The sequence below is a fragment of the Drosophila novamexicana genome, unplaced genomic scaffold (assembly GCF_003285875.2).
Source record: "Drosophila novamexicana strain 15010-1031.04,08,12 unplaced genomic scaffold, DnovRS2.1 tig00001209-arrow-arrow-pilon, whole genome shotgun sequence".
NCBI classification, from domain to species: Eukaryota; Metazoa; Arthropoda; class Insecta; order Diptera; family Drosophilidae; genus Drosophila; species Drosophila novamexicana.
In genome coordinates, this window is record NW_020824843.1 from 840,187 (window position 1) to 863,495 (window position 23,309).

The 23,309-nt window shown below is 39.5% G+C and overlaps 3 protein-coding genes across 4 annotated transcripts; 1 reads left to right on the forward strand and 2 right to left on the reverse strand.

Annotated features, from left to right (window-relative positions):
* Positions 1–228: 228 nt before the first annotated feature.
* Positions 229–2,466, reverse strand: LOC115766612. Of its 2 annotated transcripts, none has more exons than XM_030710603.1 (2): positions 2,357–2,466; positions 229–2,283 (listed from the first exon to the last, which is right to left on the reverse strand). In XM_030710603.1, exon 2 carries the CDS (start codon positions 2,267–2,269, stop codon positions 284–286), a length of 1,986 nt encoding a protein of 661 aa, XP_030566463.1. In that variant the 5' UTR covers positions 2,270–2,283; positions 2,357–2,466; the 3' UTR covers positions 229–283. The 2 variants fall into 2 exon arrangements, with proteins under 2 accessions (XP_030566463.1, XP_030566462.1); XM_030710602.1 differs by having other exon boundaries at positions 229–2,290.
* A 12,112-nt stretch (positions 2,467–14,578) lies between these two features.
* Positions 14,579–15,781, reverse strand: LOC115766615. Its single transcript, XM_030710606.1, has 2 exons — positions 15,119–15,781; positions 14,579–15,062 (listed from the first exon to the last, which is right to left on the reverse strand). The coding sequence occupies exons 1-2, from the start codon at positions 15,738–15,740 to the stop codon at positions 15,040–15,042; spliced, it is 645 nt and encodes a 214-aa protein (XP_030566466.1). The 5' UTR covers positions 15,741–15,781; the 3' UTR covers positions 14,579–15,039.
* Positions 15,782–17,096: 1,315 nt separating this feature from the next.
* LOC115766519 (aminopeptidase Ey) lies at positions 17,097–19,887 on the forward strand. The gene is made up of 6 exons (XM_030710485.1): positions 17,097–17,259; positions 17,319–17,474; positions 17,539–18,509; positions 18,605–18,921; positions 19,117–19,613; positions 19,671–19,887. Exons 1-6 carry the CDS (start codon positions 17,129–17,131, stop codon positions 19,885–19,887), a joined length of 2,289 nt encoding a protein of 762 aa, XP_030566345.1. The 5' UTR covers positions 17,097–17,128.
* The last annotated feature ends 3,422 nt before the right edge of the window (positions 19,888–23,309 follow it).

The window sequence follows — 23,309 nt, forward strand, 5'->3', positions numbered from 1 at the left end:
CAGTCTGCAGCAATTTGCCTTAATTCTGGCTACTTTCAGCAAATGTTTTTAGAGCATAATCTAAGTGCTGCTAAGCTTTTATCGATTATTTCTGAAGTAAAATATCGTATGAAATCATCGCGGCAACGCAGCATTGCCATTACTTTTCAATGGTTGATGCATTTTTTAAAGCAAGGGATAGGGGAAATTTTGATTTAATAAAATGCTAATTGTGTTGATTTGCATTTATTTATCAAATTATATGTGATCGATTAATACAATTAGGAAAAATAACATTTTCCGATTAAGTTTGTGGCTGCATGAGCTTCTGCAACAAATTGAATGTAACAATCTTCGGCGCAAAGAAGCCACCGAAACCTTTATTTCCCTTATGATAGATGCCAAGGCCAGCAATTGGCATTGCTGGATTGGTCACAACGTCCTGTATATCGATAAAGGGTACGGTGCTCTGTGCGGCATCCATGTCCATGCTGCTGCTTATAAATTCCATAAATTGATTATTTTTCGATAATGGTACAGATTTAACTGTTGTTTTGGTCGGCTTATTAGGGTTCTTCAGTAGGAGCTTCTGGCGTGGTTTATCCGCATTGTTGCCCAGCCAAAAGCTGTTTACCTCCGGATTCAGTAGACGTCCTGTGGTAAAGTTGAAAAGGCTAAAGCGCACCTCCAAATTGAGATGCTTGTCGATGACACGAAAACGGGCGCCCGTAACCACAAGGGAGTCATTTTTCGCGGTTATCTCATCCAAATCCAGCGAACGGCTCCCAAAGGTGAGCTCATGATAGTCAAAGCCGTTCCGTATGTCCACGTGGTTGACATCAAAAGACTCCAGTGGTATCCAATCCAGTAAGGACTGATTAATTAAACCACCTGGCAACAGTTCGCCTTGCTGCAACTGCAAATGGAAGATACGTTGATCCTTTATAAATCGCGCTCCAGTGACAATCTTATTCTGGTGAAAATCGGAGAGTGTATCGCGCAAGCTAAAGAAGCGATCGGACTGCGGTCCCGGCTCGTCACACAGACAGAAACAATAGTCACAACGCCAGACGAGATAAAACGGCCAGGACTTCACCCGATTAGAGCCGCGTGAGCACACCAAGTTCTGGATGCCGTCTTCATCAATGTTCAGCAAGCGACCATTGTCATAGTGTATAAACTCGTAGCGACGCGAACTGTTTTCGTAGGATTGGCAAACGTCACAGTCGGAGTCAATGAAGCGACAGCTGTGCACGCGTCCGGCACATTTTGGCTGATCATTACAGAATTTGTCTTTCTGGCAACCGGTGACGCGCACGTCCTGGTAATCCTCGCAGGATTGGAAGCAATTCGACTCAGTATTAAGGTTTATCTCATTCTCTACGTAGCCCTGCATTAAGCGTGTGATCTCGTCGTATGTCTTGCCTAGCACATGCTCTCGCGGCTTGGGATCACAGCGCCAATAGATGCGTCCAGTGTACGTCAACACCTGCCGTAGAACCTGCTGAGAGTGCTGCATGCGTTGCTGGTATTTGCTACGCATTAGCAACATCTCCTGGGTAAAATTACCCAATCCAAAGTCACTTAAGACCATCCATGAGAATTCCAGCATGATGTAGCCCTTAATCTCAATTAGCACTGCCTTCGTGTACATATCATATGCGAATTGCTGTGGTGATCGATTTGAGGCGCATAATTGCTCCACGTCTGATTCATAGCTGGACACCAGCTTAGCGAACAGCGATTGGGTGGCATTATTTTCGGCTTCACCGTAAATGTAAGTATGCAGCATCTCCAGTAAGTAGCCAATAGAGCTGGGTCCCGGTTCAACCGTCCACTCGGCAAAGTTACGCAATGTATAGGGATTCACATTCTCCTTGTATTTATCATAGTCAATCATATCCCGATAGCGTTGTAGAATGCTTCTGGTTATATCGCCCACATAGGTCATCTTGTGGGTTAGCTCAGACTCGGCGTGAAATTCACGTTTCAGCGTCTCAATTGTCATGGTAAAATATTCCGCCTGTTTTTCCTCGAAATTACTTATCTGATTGTTGACCTGTTCAATGGAGCTCATTATTTGACGTTGATTTTCATTCATTAGCGGTATATCATTGCTGCTGCCCAAGGGCAGATATTCTATAAGATCCCAGGCCTTAAGTAGGATGCTCGGCACCTCGTCGATTAGTTTGATTATGTCAATTACATTAGAGCTGGCCACTCTCTTGACAGACATCATCTCAAATAGTAAAATCAAAAACAGCATCCCTATGCTAAAATGGAGTCGCATTTCGATGTTGATTTCTAAGTGCTGAAAATTATATCATTAAAGTTTTCTGCCTAGTAAGCGCGCTTTGTTCTGTATGGACATACATACATGTCAGTGTATAAAATTACTTGAATTTCAGCCACTAAAAATATGTTTATTTTATTTTTGTTTATTCACAAAGTGCCGCCTCAACGCTTACGTCCGATCTGTTCGCTGGACTATCTGGCTTTGATACTGAGCAAATTGCAATGCAAACTTTAAATTATATGTATGTATATTGGAAATAGGCTTTTGTTCCTACTTATGTTTGGATGTGTTGTGTATAGAGAGAGATAGAGAGAGAGAGAGAGAGAGAGAGAGAGAGAGAGAGAGAGAGAGAGAGAGAGAGAGAGAGAGAGAGAGAGAGAGAGAGAGAGAGAGAGAGAGAGAGAGAGAGAGAGAGAGAGAGAGAGAGAGAGAGACTTACATGCACACAACACACACACACTCACACACACACACACACATATGTGTGTATATAGGTAGCGTCACAAATTAGAGCTGGTAATTCGAAAGAGGATCGTTGAGATGGGAACAGCCTTGTCGATGGTGTAGGTACAGTGAGTAAAGATTTTGGGAATGTTTAAAGTAACAATTTGCTCGACTTTAAGTTTTGAGGTCCGCTGTCGAATCTCAATAGTGGAAAAAACTATTTTACTAATATTATTATCGATAATAATAATAAAATAATCGATAATAACAATAAGTAATACATATTTATATACGTGCGTCAAATTAGCGGCGGTGACTTAGCGTCGAATTTTGGTACTTGTTATCGGAAAACTATCGGTCACTTTCAAATGCATTTATTTATGTTTTTAAGCACGAAACCAAATAAATTTAAATGCAGAATTGCAAAAAATTAAATTATTTACTATCTACATTCATTTATTTTTGAATTTTAATTTTTAATATGGGTAAACAAAGGGGTTGAAAAGTTAGGTTTTCGCCATTCTTTAAATATCTTACTTCAGGGATAATGGCCCCGAAAACCGCATATACACGATTGAAGTCTATAGTTTCAGCTATCCAATAGTGAAAAAATTATAAAAATCGATCAGCACGTTTTTAAGATATTTGTACTACAGTGCAGCAACCTCGTTGCTAGCCCCATACAAAATGACCGTAAAAAATCACCCTTGCACTTGAACCCTAATAACTTTTCTCAGGGATAATGGCCCTCAATGCACGTTATACCAACTTGAAGATACATGTTTAAGGAAGCTTTACGCATTAATTCTACGCAAATCGATCAGCCAGTTTTTTAGAAAAATGGCAAAATGTAAGCACACCTCATGTTGTTCATTCAAAATGCCTATCGAGCTACTAGCTCCAACGGGAACCGAACCACTGCTCGGAATCAGTGTTGAACAATGTTATAAAGTATTGGGCGGGAACAAATTAATTCAAAATACTTGTATATGACAGAGAAATGCAGTAATATATAAAATAATTGTCATTTTACAATAAAACATTATCTTTGGTAAAATAGACTGCTGCAAAAGACGACACCTATGCATTTAAGTATTAATGCACGTATAATAACGAAAAGGTGGCAATATTTCAACCTATATTATTCTATTTCTCCGATAATGGCCCCAAATGCACGGTAGTTTAACATATAGATCGCGAATTATCAATCATTTTGCTTTTTACATCAAGAAAATCGTCCAGCCAGTTTTAGAGAAATTCGCATTTTTCTAGTTTTTTCTAGCCAGCTAGTTTTTTTTGCATAACAGAGGGTATAATAAGAAAAATAGAAAAATGCGAATTTCTCTAAAACTGGCTGGACGATTTTCTTGATGTAAAAGGCAAAATGATTGATAATTCGCGATCTATATGTTAAACTACCGTGCATTTGGGGCCATTATCGGAGAAATAGAATAATATAGGTTGAAATATTGCCACCTTTTCGTTATTATACGTGCATTAATACTTAAATGCATAGGTGTCGTCTTTTGCAGCAGTCTATTTTACCAAAGATAATGTTTTATTGTAAAATGACAATTATTTTATATATTACTGCATTTCTCTGTCATATACAAGTATTTTGAATTAATTTGTTCCCGCCCAATACTTTATAACATTGTTCAACACTGATTCCGAGCAGTGGTTCGGTTCCCGTTGGAGCTAGTAGCTCGATAGGCATTTTGAATGAACAACATGAGGTGTGCTTACATTTTGCCATTTTTCTAAAAAACTGGCTGATCGATTTGCGTAGAATTAATGCGTAAAGCTTCCTTAAACATGTATCTTCAAGTTGGTATAACGTGCATTGAGGGCCATTATCCCTGAGAAAAGTTATTAGGGTTCAAGTGCAAGGGTGATTTTTTACGGTCATTTTGTATGGGGCTAGCAACGAGGTTGCTGCACTGTAGTACAAATATCTTAAAAACGTGCTGATCGATTTTTATAATTTTTTCACTATTGGATAGCTGAAACTATAGACTTCAATCGTGTATATGCGGTTTTCGGGGCCATTATCCCTGAAGTAAGATATTTAAAGAATGGCGAAAACCTAACTTTTCAACCCCTTTGTTTACCCATATTAAAAATTAAAATTCAAAAATAAATGAATGTAGATAGTAAATAATTTAATTTTTGGCAATTCTGCATTTAAATTTATTTGGTTTCGTGCTTAAAAACATAAATAAATGCATTTGAAAGTGACCGATAGTTTTCCGATAACAAGTACCAAAATTCGACGCTAAGTCACCGCCGCTAATTTGACGCACGTTATTTATATTTATAATGCCAATGTGTTTGTTGCGGGGTTCTCTGTCGTTCCTACAAGGCAGCGCGCAAAAACAACAACAACACTATGTAGATTGTTGCAAAAAAAAGTACAAAGTTACGTACACGACGCGTTAGCATCAAAAACTATGGCGTCATATTTCATAGGATTTTATTTCTTGTGATGTTTAGAATATATTACTATCTTTATTAGATTTAGATAATTTATTAATAGAGTCTTTTAAAATAATGAATTTATTTAAATAGGTATAAATTTACTGTACGCAACGATCGCACACAAAAAGCCTTAGTATGTGACGTCCCATGCGCAACATAATGTTGCAATATTTTTATACCCTGAACCCATTAAAAATGGGTATAAGGGTATATTGTATTTGTGCAAAATCCAAATGTATGTTACAGGTAGAAGGAAGCATCTCCGACCCCATAAAGTATATATATTCTTGACCAATAGTCGAGTCGATCTAGCCATGTCCGTCTGTCTGTCCGTCCGTCCGTCAGTATGTATGAACGCAAGGATCTCTGAACCTATAAGAGCTAGAGACTTGAAATTTTAGATGTAGATGCTCCTAGTTCCCGCGCAGATCGAGTTTGTTTTCCGATAATCGATAACTTACTCCGTTTCCAAGCAATCGATGAAAATCGATATCGATATACTGTTTTTTGGGCAATTTTGGTAAATAATAGGAGCTAGAGTCACCAAACTTGACATATAGCTTCTAAAATATAATATATATATGCATTTGATGTTGGAAGAAGAGGGTTCAGGGCATCCCCTAGTCAGGAGCTCCCGACTAGAACCGCTTACTTGTTTCATTGTCGAGTCGTTTGTTTTGGTTATGGTTGTTGTTGGTTCTTATGGAAAATATTCAGAAGTTGTCTTTGATTTTTTGGGCAACGGCAGTAGTAGCTGCTGGATGTTGTGCTTGAGTGAAGTATTTTGAAAAAGAGCTTTTGATCCAAAACCTTCAATGTCTGATTATTACTCAATGGAAAAAGGCTTATGTTCATACCATTATTATATATTTATTAATCAATGAATTTAAGTCTTGAGGTATGCTGTAGAATTTCAATAGTGGAAAAAAACTCAAAACAACAAAAATAATAATCGATAATAATTTTATATACGAATATATATATTTATATATATTTATATATACGCTTAAATAAGCTCACTAAATCAACAAATGGGAGTTGTCGAAAATGCGCCAAAGTACACAAAGGTACAAAATAATAGTTCTGGATGCAATCGGAACAATGGAGCGCATACACTTTGCACAACAACAATAACAACAACATGAATACACAATACAAAAGTCGTTCAAAGTTAAACGTTCGCCTTGATAATGATAAGAAATGGTTGCAAAACCATTAAAAGCATTCCCATTTTGGCTTAGATGAGTGCGAGAGGGCGAAGCTTCAGCGCTGACCAATGAAATAAAATGAGGGGAATCCCTCTTGAATGGCCGACCGCATCTGGCTGCAGCTGTTGGAATATTCCGTCTTAGACGTAACTGCTTGGATTATTTCAGTATAGCATTTGAAGAAATTTAATACTTTTAGTGCACAAAGCGAAAACTGTTGAATGGAATTGCGATAAAGCTGAAAAGCAAAGCACAATCACAAAGGTGATTGCAGTTTTTCCCTTTCAAAATGGAACACAAACTGAATGCCATGCCAAATGCAAAGAGACTAGCAAAAAACAGAATCGTAAGAGGTAAGCCAAATGCCAAAAGATTTCTGTTAATGGATTTCACATTTAAAGAAATGAATTCCAAATGCAGTACAGAATTAAAAAATTGTTGTATTTCGCATGCTTGTATAACAATTATGAACATACGACAGACTGTGTATCATTACAAAATTAGGGAAAACCAAAAAAATATTCATTATATGATTATCACGTGCAGGTTTTTAAGGTGTCGAACATATGTACACGACTGTCGTTTACCAGAAGCAATTGTAAATTTAAGATGTAGTTAAGTTATGTTCGAAAAAAATTGATTCCTAAAACTGGCTGTAGACGAAATAAGTCTGAGAACGTCTGGACTAGTGCATAAAACGGTAAGTTATCTTAATTTTGGCATATTAATGTAACATTTAATAGAAAACACTTCGTTTGTGACTTGCCCTAAGCATAAATACGTTTACTTAGCGTAGCTAAATGGTATCGTATAAATGGTCACCTAATGAGTCTGTTATGACGGCTTGACGAATCTTGTGTTTAAGGTTATGGTATCCTTTTGCAAGGGTATAACAACAGTGCCAATGCAAACGTCAATTAACTGAAACAAAAGTCCTGTACACACACACACACACACACACATGCACGCAGACGTGCACACATACGTGGGCAGCATAAAAACCGGCAAATGTAAATTGTTAATTAAAGGAATGCATTGTTTAATGTGCCCCTTGTGGGCCACACTCCAACACCTGCATCCGTATGCTCTTTCACCCGCCACCCAGCAACCAGCTCCAGTTCCCAACGCCCGCTCAATTACACGCACAAACTTTGCACAAAAACTTGCAAAGGGCAGCAATTGCAAATGGAGCCGCGACCCAGTTGTGTTGCCATCCGTTGGCGTTTTCCCATTATAGCGCCTAAATAGGAAAGCGCCATTGGGTGAGAGGGAAAATATGATTGCAGGCACGGCTCGGTTTTCATTCTTTCTTCTTTTTTTTTTGTGCGCGCCATCGAATCAGAGTTATGATGGCATCTCCATGGTCCTGCTGATGATGACAATGTCAGCTTGGTGGCTTGGCTTGACTTGGGTTGGCTTGCCTCTGCAATGAACGACTTTTTCGATGGGAATAATTTATAATTTGATTAGCACATCGCTGACTGCACACGGCAAAGAGCAGAGCAGCCGAGCACCGGGGCGCAAATGGAGGCGTTCAAAAGTAAAACGGAAGTGCATCTGAGCGCATTGAGGCTACCAAACAGGCATCGTCCATTCTAAGCCTTATCACATCTACCTATTGAACATGCAAATGCTGGTAAGGGGAATCACACTCCGTTAACCTCCTGCCAACATAGACAATGACAAATGATGATGAAGTGGCGCCCAACCCGCTCTAAATAAAAGGTTTGAGACATGGACACTGTGTCTGGCACTCGCCTAAAGTTAAGCTTTAGCATTCAATTAATATTACAAGTGGCGTTTTTATTGGCACCACAAAAAACAAAGGCCTTTGTGCTGTAGGGCCATGATAATCAATTTGTATTTGTGTTGTTATCTCTGTGTGTGTGTCTGAGTGTGTGGGAGGATCAGAACAACAAACAAAGTGAATTTGCAAGATGCACGATGAAAATAAAAACATAAAACAAAAAAACTTGCCTATTTTCGGCCGGTCGAAGATAAAATACCCTTGTGAAATGGAAATGAAGAAGCTGGAAATTGCATCGATGAAGATATCTTCAAAAACAAACCGATTCTTCCTTTAATACATTATGATGTAGAAGTAGATCTTGTTAAGATTTTGTTTTTATGTGCAGTAGAGTTTAACTATGTTAGGTTTGTTTAAGATACCATAATAAACCAAAATGTTCTTCATACAAGAACATCATTCCTATGCCAGATACACGATATAGTGATCCGATCCAAATTGCAATCGGCAGGCACTTATGTAGAGTTTCATGATAAGCATGAATAAATATACCTAATGGAGTCGGAAATATTTCCTCCTATGCCATATTTCATGACCAATTCATAATATCCTCTACAAGGGTATAAAAAGAAAGGCAAACACAGCTAGAAAAGTAAGGCTCACACACTTAAAGGATTCGCCGCACAAGAAACGCCCCCATTGAAATTTCTCATTCATTCATTAAACAATAAACAGAAAACTCTGCTAAGGGCGTGGCATCTTTGGGGCTGAATAAAATAGATTAATGACCGTAAACAAAGCTGACAAAATCAATTTATTATACTGCAGACAGTTGACCGCATAAAATAAATATTTTGTGCAGACATTTGGAGGCATTCAAGCAATGCGAAAAGTTAATATTCAAATTACACTTATTCATGCATATTTCAGTTAATTTAACAGGCAGCATTTTGAAGTGAGTGCTTTTTCGCCCAACTAACACTTAAAAGTGCTGCCTGTTGCCTAACTGAAAAACAATTTGTTGCAACTATCTATGGTAAAATCAACATCATGCCCAGGGGCGTGCAGCGATATCGATAGGTTTTGGATTTCATATTCCGATTTAGCCGTTTCACCTCCAAGCGTTCCTGTACAAATTCCTGTGCATAAAGCTCACGCATGCGTTCCTGTCGCGTTTTAGTGATCAGCGCCTGAGCCGTCTTAAGCTCGAACCCGATGGGTTTCAGGAGGTTGTGGACAACGGAACTGCCGCTGGCGACCGTCGTAAAATCCCGCTTGGCAATCAATGTGAGGCTGTGTGGCATGATTCGGGCATATATATATGGCATGCTAATGGTATTTGATTATTGATTACTTACAAATTAGTTGCCATTTCTAGAAATCAAATATACCACAAGAAACACTAGAAAAGTGCACAAAAACGAATGCACAATAATTAACAAGGAAAGAAACAATAAAAAAAAATAAAGTTTAAGTAATTAGAAACTTAAAAATCTAAGTTACATTTTAAACTACATTTTCATTTACATTTTCAACTATTTTCTGGCTTTATTTGGCCATTTTCAACATGTAGTTAAAGTGCTCGTCTGTTTTATCATCTGATTTGTCGTTAATGTCAAGCCATGCCAATAATCATGACGTTAATTAACTGAATGAAATTGTCCTTTGATTGGGCAACGAGATGGCTTGGGACGTGGAGAACGACACGAGTGTTTGAGGCCGGAAGGATGCCATTGAACATGTGAGTAGAATAAGCACTTAGCCGTGTTTGTTAGCTCCATTGAAGTTCAGCAAAATGTGGCAGTAGGCAAATGAACCACAAGCAAACAGACAGATGAGGATTGGCCTATATCCGATCCGGTTACAAACGCTTCATTTCAATCAATTACGGGTGCGATTTTTAAGCACAAGCACACAAATCCCAATAAAGTTTATTAGATACGTAGTTCAATTCGAGTGGGTAAACGTCGAATGATGACAGCCACTTGTAATTATCCAATGCCCTTAAGAAACAATTCGGACTTTTCATTAGTCTATTAGAGCATAGATATGTAACTAAGGGACTCGCAATCGCAGCTCCCAGCTAAACAGCTTCTTTCAGCTTTTATTTTACCCTGAACACAGTGAAAATGGCTAAATAGGGTATAACATTTTTTGCGAATGTGTGTAACAGACAGACAAAGTATCTCTGGCCACATAAAATGTATTTATTCTCGATCAGGACGACGATTGAGTAAATCTAGCCAGATTTTTGTGAACGCGTAAAATTTGAAATTTATGCCCCATACCATTAGCCGGATTTTATTATTATTTTTTTCAATATTTCTGCTCGTTTTCATTATATGGATAAATATTGAATTTGACATATGGTTTTTTCGGCATAGCTCGATAAATAGAGGAGTTAGATATACCAAATTTGGCATGTAAGTACTCGTATATGTCGTATATCTAGAGATTAAAATATTTCATATTTTTGCGTTTTAGATTATACAAACTATTGTGATCCAAAAAAATTACATGAAGGGCTTAGAGTATGTGCTAGTCGGGCACTGCAGACTAAAGCAAGGCTTCTTGTTTCTTGGGCAGCGTTGAAGTCAACTTAAAATTGGCAAACAACGAAAAGCCAACACAAATCGTTGTTCAGCAATTGCAGCACACAAGAGCTCAGGTGCGTCGAAAGGAGCGAGCGAAGGGGGCGACACTCAGGTGTGTAATTGCAATTCGAATTGGTCAAGTGTAACAATGTAAAGACGCCAATGCAGTGGAGACACTGACAGCACACACACATCCAATACACCCAACACACTCGCTTCGCTTGCCACCTACACACACGTACACACACACACACATATATATATATAAGCAGAGCGCCGACGATGTTGGAATCAATTGGATCCATGAACTTATGCAGCCAACAACTGGAACTTTGTTGCCGGCCGACCGGTCGACATGGCGGTGGAGGATGAAGAAAATCAAATTGCAAATTGCACTGAAGTGTCACGTGCATGGACACATTTTTGGGGCCGTTGCCAGGAACCGATGCCCCGCTGTGTAATGTCGTGACATTTGGGCGCGCTTTTGCCCTTTCACATGAAGTTGGGTTATTGCAATCGCCGCCAAGGCAATCAATGCCACAGACATGAACTCCCAAAGTGCATGTGTTATACTAGTGCAAAGCTCACTCACTTACACACACACATACACAGTAAGGACAAAACACATGCACCTGCGTCATGCTGCACTTTTCGCTGCTTCTTTCCGGACGGCTAACCATTCATTATGTTGACCACGCTGTCACATTTGCTACGTGACATTTTGCTAACTGCCCTAAAAAATGGGAGACAGAGTCAAAGCATTGTCAGCTAGAAAAGCAAGCCGAATTCCCACCCATTCCAGTCTCAGAGAGCACAAATAATATAACGTTGTGGTGCTTGCGGCACTCTAGAGTTTTAACTAAAAACGATCGCTGTATCAAGTCTTATATCTATTTCAACTATTAGGAAAGGTGGAATAAAACGCTGCTAAAATGGATTGGCAATGGTGAAATGAAAACCTTCAAGGTATATTACAAAAAAATCATTTGAAAAATGGTTTAAATCAAGAGAACTTTTACTTATTTTTATGATAATTATATTAAGAAGATTGGCATGAAACGCTTCGCTTAGATGCATTATTGAGAATAGTGAAATGAAAATCGGCATGTTTAAAAAATGCGTTGGAAGGAAAGCTTCAATTACAAAACGTGGAATAGAACTCATTACCAAGAGATATCTGCTTGGAACAGTGGAAATAGTTAAGTATTGAGTGTGGATTTCAGCATAGATATCGATTTATCAATAAATTATCCATAAGTGATGTTTTGCCGTTACTTATTACTCATCTTTAGATACTCCGTTTTATGGGTAATCACCGTCAATGTGCGTTTTGGAAACGTGAGCTTGACTCGAATTGGCTTTGCTTTTGGCATTGTCGGGCGCTAATCGTCATCAACCGATGGACCGACAGACTGCAGAGTTGTTGCAGTACTTGATTGGGAAATTAGTGAGTGGCAGCAGTTGGCTACCATTTGCTGGTGTGGGCGTCTCGGCATATCCATGTGATATATGTTAGTATTCTTGTGGCAGATTCGGTCAATCGCATTGCCATTACAATATACAAAGTTATGGCAATGATACTCTGGAGGAATTCCGAGCATTTTAACTGCATTGCAGTGCAGTTCAAGTTGCCTTTTGAGCTGTTGAGGATTTGTATCGAGATTGCTGCACAGTCAGCTTCAAATTACAAGCAAATAAAGGGCCCGGCTACATGGAGACCCAACCACCCACCACCTCCCGCAATGCCCGGCCAGAGTTGAGTTATGAACGTGCTGGGAACAGGAAGCGCAACGAATCAAAGCCAGAGGCAACAAACCCAACACCAGTGGCTAGCACACAGTACAGGGTAGAGAAGGTAAAGTAAATGTGCAAACATTTATTTATGTGGCAGCCATGGAGCACTTTAAGGCACTTCGATTGCCCCGATTTGCCCAGCTGCTAGGAGCAGCAGCAGTTGCAGCTGCGGGGATTCCCCCGTTTCGCAACCCAAACAAATGCTGTTCGAGTGGATGCTGGACAATGCTTACAAATGACACTAGGCTAGCGTCTAGTGCTGCTGCCAGTTTGAATATGCGTCTGTCTGCCTGTCTGTCCATCTGTTCTGTCAGGTAGTTTTGCCAATTCAAATTTCAAATTTGTCGGGAATTTGCAATTGCATTCTTGCCCATACTCTTAAGCCAACCCCTGGCTATAGCCAGCGTGTGGCCTATGTGGCGTATCCTGTGCGCACCTCATCTTCTCCTCCCTTTAGCGGTTTGCATTCCACAGCAATCGAAAATGGAATTAAATGTTTTGCAAACACTTGAACGCGTTTGCCTTGTCCGGGAGCTAACCCAACAACCAGCAGCAGCGTTTTCACAGGATATAAATTAAATTTTATTGCCAACTTTGGTCCGTTTGCGCTGTAAATTGTGATGGATTCCCTCCATTCGGCTTGTTCTGTATTTCCAACGCGGCACCATAAAGGCACATACATATTTATTAGTGTGCAAACTGATGAATAGCAATTACCTGTAAAGTGTGGGCAGTATTGTGCATCGCCGTACTGCAGTTGAATTTAATTGTAATGTGGGCAAGGCTACAAAATTAAGGAACAAATTAAAAATAAGTCACATTAACTGCGGCCGTAGATGTAATCTTCAATGTATTTTTCTATATTTATCTATTCATATATATTCTAGATCAATAAATAATTTTTAAATATTATTCTTTACTCCCAATAATCAAACACAAAAAAAGCAATTGCTGCTGGAGTTGAATCATCAACTTCTCGCTTGATAGTCCGACGCCCAGAAACCGAAGTCCCCAAGCTTATGACGTCACATTTGCAAAGTCCTCATATATATCAACAGAAGCACTTACCAGCGCAAATATCATGATTCTTGAAACATTGACTTCCAGTTTTAATGAGCTCTTGAGAGTTTTTCATTTCTCGCGTTGCTTTAATTAACAAAAAATGTTTCATTACCAAAAAAGAGAAGGGCACAAAATGAGAAACCTTCGTCCAAAGAAGACATATGAGCCAGAGACGTGGCACATTTGAACTGGCTGCTGTCTGCTGCCAAGGAACACAAGAGCAAATAAAAAGTCGCCACTAAGTAGTGTTTTCTTTTTGCAAATGTTGTCCATTTCTCCCTGTCTCGCGTCCGTTTTCTGGCACTGGCCCAGGCCCTGGCTATGGTGCTGGGGTGAAGGGTAAAGGGAAAGGAGTTGTTGCACTTGGCGTTAAAAAAGCGGAAAATCGCAGCACATTTTTGCCTTTTAATTAAGCCCTCCATTTTTTATGTGCCTTTCGAAAGCGACACGGCGTGATTTCATGCGAGAAGTGTGAGAATAGTTTATTTTTCACCAGAGCCCAAAGCATTGCCCAGATTGCAAAATGGCAAAATAACGTGCGTGCAAAGGCCAGAGTAATGCAACAGTTAATGCAGGTCCTGCTGGCCAAATGAGACTGTGAAGGGTATGCCGAAAGGTTTAAATGGAATGTAATGCTGAGCTAAGGGCATACTTGAAGGGCTGAGAGAACGCCATGACTACTAAATAGGTTTAATCACACATATATACAATTTACTTGTGATGAATTTTTTGTTTAAATTTCATCTCGAACTAAGAACTTTTTGTGTGTCTCTATCAAGACTGTGTTAATCTACATTTGAACCAATTAACTTCATTAAATTACATTTGCCCTAAATAAATTTATTACAAGAATATGTGCCCCTTAAGCAGATTCAATTAGAACATGCTTACATCCTTTATATTAATTTGTTAATCTTAAAAATTATGAAAAAATAAATATTTAAGCCTCTGTATATTATGGAAATTAATTTAAGACTCTCGATTTAATCGTTAGTAAAATATGAGAATTGAGAAGAGAAAAGAGACGATTGAAGTCAAATTATAAATTTAGTATAATAAGTATATACAATTACAAGAACCTTCTATTTGTATACATATCGTATATACTATACACTTATTGGGGGAAGGTTCAAGAACTATAAATAGAGCTGTTTGTGGTATGCTGCATTCAGTTAACATCGGTGTGCACAGGTGAACGGACGCGTGTGTATATTATAGAGATATCTGTTAGTTAATTTGGATGCTTGACACGATCATTAAGCGCGCACGTAGCGAGCTTGACAAATTGATAAACTGAGCGAACAGTTTGATAGTGGCTGCAGGTGAGCATTTATGGAATTCAATTTTTGGATTTGCTTTTAAACTGGTTTTAGGAACTCAATTACACGATACTGCAACGTTACGGGACTGTAGTTGACGAGCTTAAATCCATACACCTTATAAAAGTCGACCAACCAGCCCTGTAAATCTGCGTCAGATTTGGTTAGCTCCTTGCGCAGCGTCAATAGAAACTCACCCAACACAACGCGTCGATGTGTTGGTGCAATTTGCTCTGGTATCTGTGATTTCTGCAGTACCTCTTTAATTTGCTGCAACATCTGCTGCTGCTCACCATAGGTGGCAAAGTCACGCATATCACGCAATCCGATAAAAACAATGTCCGCATAGACATAGTTGCGTCCATCTTCGCACTGCCGCTGCACGGAAATGGGCGCTACTTGGCACAGATGATGGCTCTCAAACCGCACCAGATTCGTATATTGCATCTTCCGTTGGCTATGTGTAAGCCCGTAAATGGCGCAGGCGCCCTGATCTGTGCAACAGCTGCGTATGCGGCTCCAGTTCGCTTGATGCACCGCCTCGATCATTATGGTGGCCGCCTGTCTAGCGCCCACCAAAAATTCGTACTCATCAAACTCACGGCCGAGCAGACGCCGCAATTTCCACATGCAATAGCGCGAACGCAGACCGCTGAGCCAAAGCATCAGCGCCGTTTTCCAACCTTGTTGACGCTGACCCAGGTAACTTAGTGCTCGATTTTGGGGCAGTGAGCGTACCGAATATTTAATGTAAAAGCAACATTTTGTTCGATTTGGAAAGAAATAATGCGCCGAAAGGGAGCGCACTGGCTTAAACATTTTATTTACAGAAAAAATATTAAATAATTATAAAGGCCGAAATGTGACAGAAAACAAATAAAAAATTTGACTCACATCCCTCAATGTTACCTTGTTAAACCATGTTTATCCACACAGAGCGGAGAAAATAAAGAACTTCGTCCTTTCAGCGTCTAGAACCAGTCATAAAAGCACCTTAACACTGATAATACTTGAATCCAGTATTTCAAGTATGACTCTTTAAGTACGAATAACCTTGTATGCAGTTTTTTCTGTTCTGTTTTCAATCGAGCTCATTGTAGGAACGAAAGAGTTTAAATAATGACTTAAAAAGGAACAACGAGAAAAAAGGGTTATCTTCGGCACGATGAAGATTTAATACCTTTGCCAACCATTTCATAACGCTCAGAATGCTTTGCCCGTACTTAAGAACCTCATTTTCGACCGATCGTTTCTATGGCAGCTTTATGATATAGTGATCTGATTCAGCCGGTTCTGACATATGTACTGCGTGCAACAGAAATAGGGACTTCTGCAAAGTTTCATGACGATAGCTTAAAACTGAGAGACCAGTTCGCATAGAAACAGTCAGACGAACAGACACCCATGGTTATATCGACTCGGCTGTTAATACTGATCAAGAATATATATAATTTATGGGGTTACAGATGTTTCCTTCTATGCGTTCCACATTTCGAGGCAAAATTATAATACCCTCCGCAAGGATATAAAAATGATCACCAAAACTTTAATGATTATTATTTGCATCTGAAAATAAAACTAATTAGCCTTAAATTAAGCCCGATAAGTGCAATGAAAATAGTTACATATGTGGCCAAATCGTTTTTGTAATTAGAAACGAAAAGCTTAGGCTTAGTTGGCATATTAGCGATGATCTCCTTTCTGGCCTAATCTAGATCTCTCGGAGTTTTTAGGGTAAGGATCACAAAATGTGATGTGAAGATTGCTGAGGTTTTTCAAGAAGGAGTTAATCCAAAAATTTTTTCAATTTGTGAGACGAGTGCTAAGGTATTTCTTCCCTTCCAAAGTTAAAGGCTTAGGGGCTCCTCTTTTTTTCATTAACACAGCATGCGACGGTTGACATACTACTTGGTAAGCCTCTTGCTAGCCACTGGAGTGCTATCTAGCTATAATGCCTATCGATTACCCACGGCTCTCAAGCCCCAACACTATGATCTCCGTATACTGACCCATTTGACTGGGCCTGACGATCTGCGATTCGAGGGTCGCGTAAAATCGATTTTCAAATACTGCAAGAGACAAGGAATATTACGCTGCATGCCAAGAATTTGACTATAGATGCAGCAAACATTAGTTTGGCATCGCTAAACGGCAGCAATTACAGCATCTCAAACATTGAGGTAAATGAAAAGTGTGAATTTTACATAATGCATCTCGCTGAGAAACTACAGCTCAATGAGCACTACCGGCTGATCATGCCCTTCAAGAGTATGTTGAATGCAAATGATATGGGCTACTACTGGAGCTCCTTTAATGATTCAGTGACGAAGCAAACACAGTGAGTTTGCAGCTTTATAAACAAATGACTGGCGTCTAATGTTTTGCTTTTGCTTACAGTTACTTGGCAGCAACACAATTCTCACCAACTTATGCCCGGACTGCATTTCCGTGCTTCGATGAGTCGCATTTGAGGGCAACGTTCAGGGTTACACTGGGCTATCATAAAAATTACACAGGACTAAGCAATACACCAGTGAGCAAATGTGTAGTACAGTAAGTTTTTGTTATTAGTTGATTCCAGAAGGTGTTTGTTTAGGTAAACCACTTCTTATTCTAGTGACACGCTTAAAGACTATGTCTCGTGCGAACATGAACCTCTTTTAAGTACGTCCACCTACCTGGTGGCCTATGCCGTGCACAATTTAACTAGCGTACCAGCCCGGCCAAGTGACACTGCTCATAAAGTCACCTTTCGCAGCTGGATGCAACCGAAGGTCGTTGAGGAAAGCAGCTTCGGGGTGGAATTCGCACCAAAAGCGCTGAGTTATTTGGAGAGACTTTTGGAGTATACGTTTCCATTGCATAAGGTTGATCAGCTGGCAATGCCAACACACAAATTCAGTGCCATGGAGAACTGGGGTCTGATCACGTTCAAGCAGAGCCATTTTGTGCACAACGATGAGGTGGAAATGCAGCAGACAAAAGAGAATAAGGCAAGCACAATGGCACATGAATATGCACACCAATGGTTTGGTAATTTGGTAGCCATTAAATGGCGGAACGATCTTTGGCTTAAGGAGGGACCTTCCACATACCTCGGCTACTTGACTCTGAAAGCTCTGATGCCTGAATGGGGCAGTTTTGAGCGCAGAATTGCAAATGATTTGGCCCTATTCTTTTATCAGGACATGTTTAACGACACAATTGCAATTTCACGCATTGTGAACGATTCGAAAAGTATTTTGGAACAGTTCACTCCGTATGTTTACAAAAAAGGATCCCTGACGATGAGCATGCTGCACATGTTGCTAGGCAACGATGTTTTTTTTACAGGCATACGCAACTATGTGGTTCGGCATGCTTATGACAGTGTTGCTCAGTCTGATCTCTGGCAGGCGATGCAGGAGGCTGCGGCTGTCAAGGGCACCTCGGCTGCTGCCATATCTCTGTCCACTGTCATGGACTCTTGGACACTGCAAAAGGGTTATCCGCTTGTGAGCGTGATTAGGAACTATACAGCAGGTTTTGTCCGGGTTAATCAAACCCGATTTATGCTAGCAACTGTTGATGAAGATAAAAAAGACGAGAGTTGCTGGTGGATTCCGCTCACGTTTGTGAACCAACTGCATGGAGATTTTGAGCAAACACAACCACAGTTTTGGCTGGAATGTCCCGGTGCTGAGAAAACCGTACAGTTACAGTGTTGAATCCACAAGTGAACTCCATCTACCGTGTCAACTATGATGAGCGCAATTGGCGCATGATCATCGACACCCTAAATTCCTACGAACACTTTGGCGATATTCATGTACTTAATCGAGCACAGCTGGTGGATGATCTTTTGGCACTGGCGTCGACAAAGCGTCAGAGTTATGAGCTGGCATTCAGACTGCTGGAGTATCTGCCGCGGGAGCGCGAACTTTTGCCCTGGAACACAGCCTTTGAAGTGCTTAACAAGCTTGGTGCCCTGCTGCGCGACGAGATGGCGATCAAATTTAGGGTGAGCTATTTAAGGAATCATAAGGACTTAGAGTCCTGCACCGGATCAACTAAAACGCATTTTAAATAATCGAAGATAATCGTCGATTTACGGTTAACTTGATCGAGTATCCCACTTTGATGGAAATTAATTAACCGATGCAGGGCTCTAATTTAAATATATGAAATCTGGTTTTTACTAGCCTTTCCATTGCAGCTCTTCATGAGAAAGCTTGTTGCACCACTTTATGGCCGCTGTCCCCAAATAAACTCAGTGGAGCTAAGAACCAAGTCGAGTCCATCTATTGCTCTATATCGTTTGGCGTATAATCAGGCCTGCCGCTACGGCGTGGACGACTGCGTCAGTCAGGCCGTGCGATATACCGAAGGAACTGAGTACGGCACGGAGGTGCCTGTTAATTATAGAGATATTATGTATTGTACGAGCATTGAACAGGGCAACGAGATGCTGTTTCATTTTCTGAGGGAACGCTTTCAAAACTTGACTGCTGTTGCAACAAAGGACGCCTGGGCAACAGAACTTGGCTGCAGTCCTGATTTTAGCCAGTTGCAATCGTTTTTGGACTATTTACTGCGGGCAACGGATAAATCCACATATAGGTATTATATACAAGCCGTTACTTCAGCACTGCGCCGTCAACATGTGGCACCGGAGACCACAGACCATATTCTGAAGCATGCCAAAATACTCAAGTAGGTGCTTATTCAGCTTGATAAGGAACTAGTTTAATTTTTAACTCTATATTGCAGTAACAAATTCAGCAGCAAGGAAATTAAAATGTTGCTCTTAACAATAATTGGCAATTCGTACACCGAACTTGAGGAGCATCAGTTGAGGCAACAATTGAAGGGCCAAAGTAAATTCGAGGAGCATCTACAGGAAGCGTTCAATATGCGTGAAATAAATCGCAATTGGCTAACGCAACGTGCCGAATATTTTGTTAGAGCTTTAAGCAAATATATTTAAGACTCATACAATAGTAGCTGTGTGGCAGCTAATTGTAGCTGCTCTGATTCTGCGAACGATAAAACTAGCTTAACTCGAATTCTCAACAACTTTTTCTTATGTCAAATTCAAGTGTGCTGACACGCTGCTGCTCAACATCTAAACATCTTTGGTATTAATTAAGCCAACAGTGATGAAATCTTGGAATTGAAATTGAAAGGAATGAAGACGATGCAGGCATGCAGCGCCACCTTTTACTTGCCGCCAACGCCAACGATAACCGCCCAGCTTTACTGGCATTCGGGGCATCCTGCTGTTTGTCCTGTCAGAAACTTGCCTTGCCGTGTCTTTGACTTGTAAATTGCTTGACACGGGGTACGACACACGCACACACATCTACACACATACACCCACACACACGATTTGCTTTGTTTGGCATGCGACTTCGCTTGGCATTTGACGTTTACACGAAGATGACAAAATGTTTCGCTGTGTGCCCTGGGCATGACATAGGCAGATGATGTGGCCTGTCCTCTGCCTGCATGGGGCAGGCAGCAGGTTGAAACAGGCAACTGACAGCATATTAGTTGTCCCTGCCTTGTTTTGTAAATCCTCTTTTATATCCTTATATCCAGGCAATTAGTTGAATTAGTCGAAACGTATTCAATTGCTTAGATATATAAAAACATGGATAAGCAACTGAATGTAAGTATTTCGGGTGATATGCATATATCGAATATATTGTATATATATGAATGATATCCTAGCTGGGAATTATAACTGCTTGCGTTCAAATTTGAATTAAAATTTAAAATGGCTTACAACTTAATTTAGCATTTAATTTAAATTGCATTAACCAGTTACCATAAAAACTGTTGACCTTAGAAATTCGCCATTGATTATACGGCCAATTCTTTTAATCAGAAATATTATTCTTAATATAAGAAAATAATTGTCCCAACAAATTTGTTTTTAGGAACATGATATCAGTGACATCGGTAAAAGGGTTTTTCTAAAAGTTAGGATGTTTTGGCGTTCCAGACGTTATGTTACAGACGGTATTCCAGGTATATTTCAGCGAAGCAAGAACGTCTTCGTCACAAAGAAAACTATAACCTCATATATATTTTCACAAATATATCTTTTCAGTTATTCAAACGTTAAATATATTCATACAGTATATGCATATTGCCCGGTAGCCCTTTACAACGTACCCTTAAAACGGATCTATCACCATTTTTTTGCTTCATCAATTATAGTGTGCTAATGAAAAGTGGCCCAATCAGAAAATTAACGTTATTAATGTTATTAAAAAAAATGCATATTAAATTAATTAAATGTGTGATGTCAGGATGTATTCGTACTTGCGCGGATGTGTGTGTGCGAGAGTAAATGATTTTAACAAAAAGTGACAAGCGAAATTATGAATGCTTCATATTTTCCATCGCAACTTTTACTTATTTATTTATTATAAATTAATTGAACGACAACACGTGAATGTGACACTTTAATATTATTTGCGTGTCAAATTATCAGTTTGTAAACAGAAAGCCACCGACAGGTATTCCAATTTATATAAATATTGTACTCTCTGAATTCGCAATTTGAATCTGCGGTGGGCCGCAGCATACAAATTAATATAAATATGAACATACTGAGAATATTGTTATTGTACAAAATTATCGACAATTGAAAATGATTTAACATGAGATAATATTGTTGATAAGGGATTAATCTGTTGAATTATTCTTCAGAAACAGATGTGATGAATAATTAGTATTTATAGTATCAGAAGAAAAAGGCCGCTGTCGCCCACGACAAATGAATAATGATGAAATGGGGCCGAATAAAAGCAAAGCTAAAAACTGAATATTGATGCTAATTTTCCAAAGCCTCCTCTTGGTGCTCACTTTCTACTCAACAGGAGTTTCTGTACTCACTTCAGCTTCGTAGCTCTTTGGACTGTTTGTAGATCCCCAAACAGAACCTCAGGACAAATTTTTATAAATATATAAATATGTTCATATAAGTATATATTTTTGTATATGTAAAAATGTTATAGAGTACTTCTTTAGCATTTTTACCCATGTGCCTCAAATGGTTATTCATCAAGTGCATTAACATAAATCAATCTCAATTCAGATTCCCGAGGGTTGGCGCTTTTCCAGTTCCTGCTGCTGTTGCAGTTTCTGATTCAGTTTTGAATGATAATTAATATGCATAGAGTCTCGTCTGCCAAGATAAGGATCAAATTATGTAATAAGGCATTTAAATTGAATTTTATTGTGGGTCGACGGTCATTAGCATATTGCTTGCTGATTTGCTGGCCATTAGAAAATTGCCTCATTAGCTCTAATTGATTATGAAATGTTTGGCTCGTATCGCTCGATTATTTGTTGTAGTTCATTGTAATTCAATTGGGACGACCTGATGCATGAGTTGTCGCTTCACCTGCAAGCGCCCGCTTTGGCCAAAAAGCGCGTTCATTCCAATTATGGCCACACCTGGCGACGCAGCTCTGGAGCCAAAGCAGTGGATTTAACATTTGTTGTAAATTTTTCAGCATGTTTGCTGGCTGAGCGCCCATTTAGTTGCATGTTTATGTTTCTTATTCTTCTTCTACTACTGTGCCATTTGGTGTACGCCGTAAATTAAATGGGGCAAAGGAAAAACGAAACAAGAAAATGTTGCTTGTTTTAATAGCACCAAGAAAATAAATTCATTAAAAAAGTTTTTGCGAGCATTGCAACAATGCGAATATTAAATGCAAATATAAACACATCTATGTATATACAACTCATCTGTATACATATGCACACGTATATATGGAATATCGATTTATAGTTTCATTTATTTTGACTTCTCTTCTCATTTTATTTTTTTTTTCTGTGCCTTTATCAACGTCATTAGAAACAAAACTTTACTCTGCATTTATTGCTTCCTTCCCAGTTTTGTTTGAATTTTGCAGGACATGCAACTGTTACTGTGCTCCTTTGGTCCTTTGTGCTGCTGCCGCCAGGCAGACGTATTCACAGAAACTTGCCACAAAAGCTGCAGCAACAGCAACAGCAACGAATCCAAAAACTTGCATCTGGTCGGAGTTGCGACCAAGCAGCAAGAGTCCTAAAGGTAGATGCAGCAACTTCTTCTCTTTCTTCTTTTTCTTAGATGGTAAACTTGCAAATTTAGATTACAAGCACAATTGCCACACATGTTTGCACAAATGCTGGCAAGATTGTTTAATTTCGTTTAATTAAATTGCAAATATTTTACACTAGTTGCAGCATTTTCCTGGCGGCCCTTAAATTTTCGAGGCAGCAGCTGCTGACCAAAAGCCAGCTGTTGTTGTAATCTTTTTCATGAACGGCAACTCAGAAGTGCATAATTTGTCTCACAGCGGCTGCAACAGTGAATACGCCTGCTAAAAAGCGGTATAACTTAAT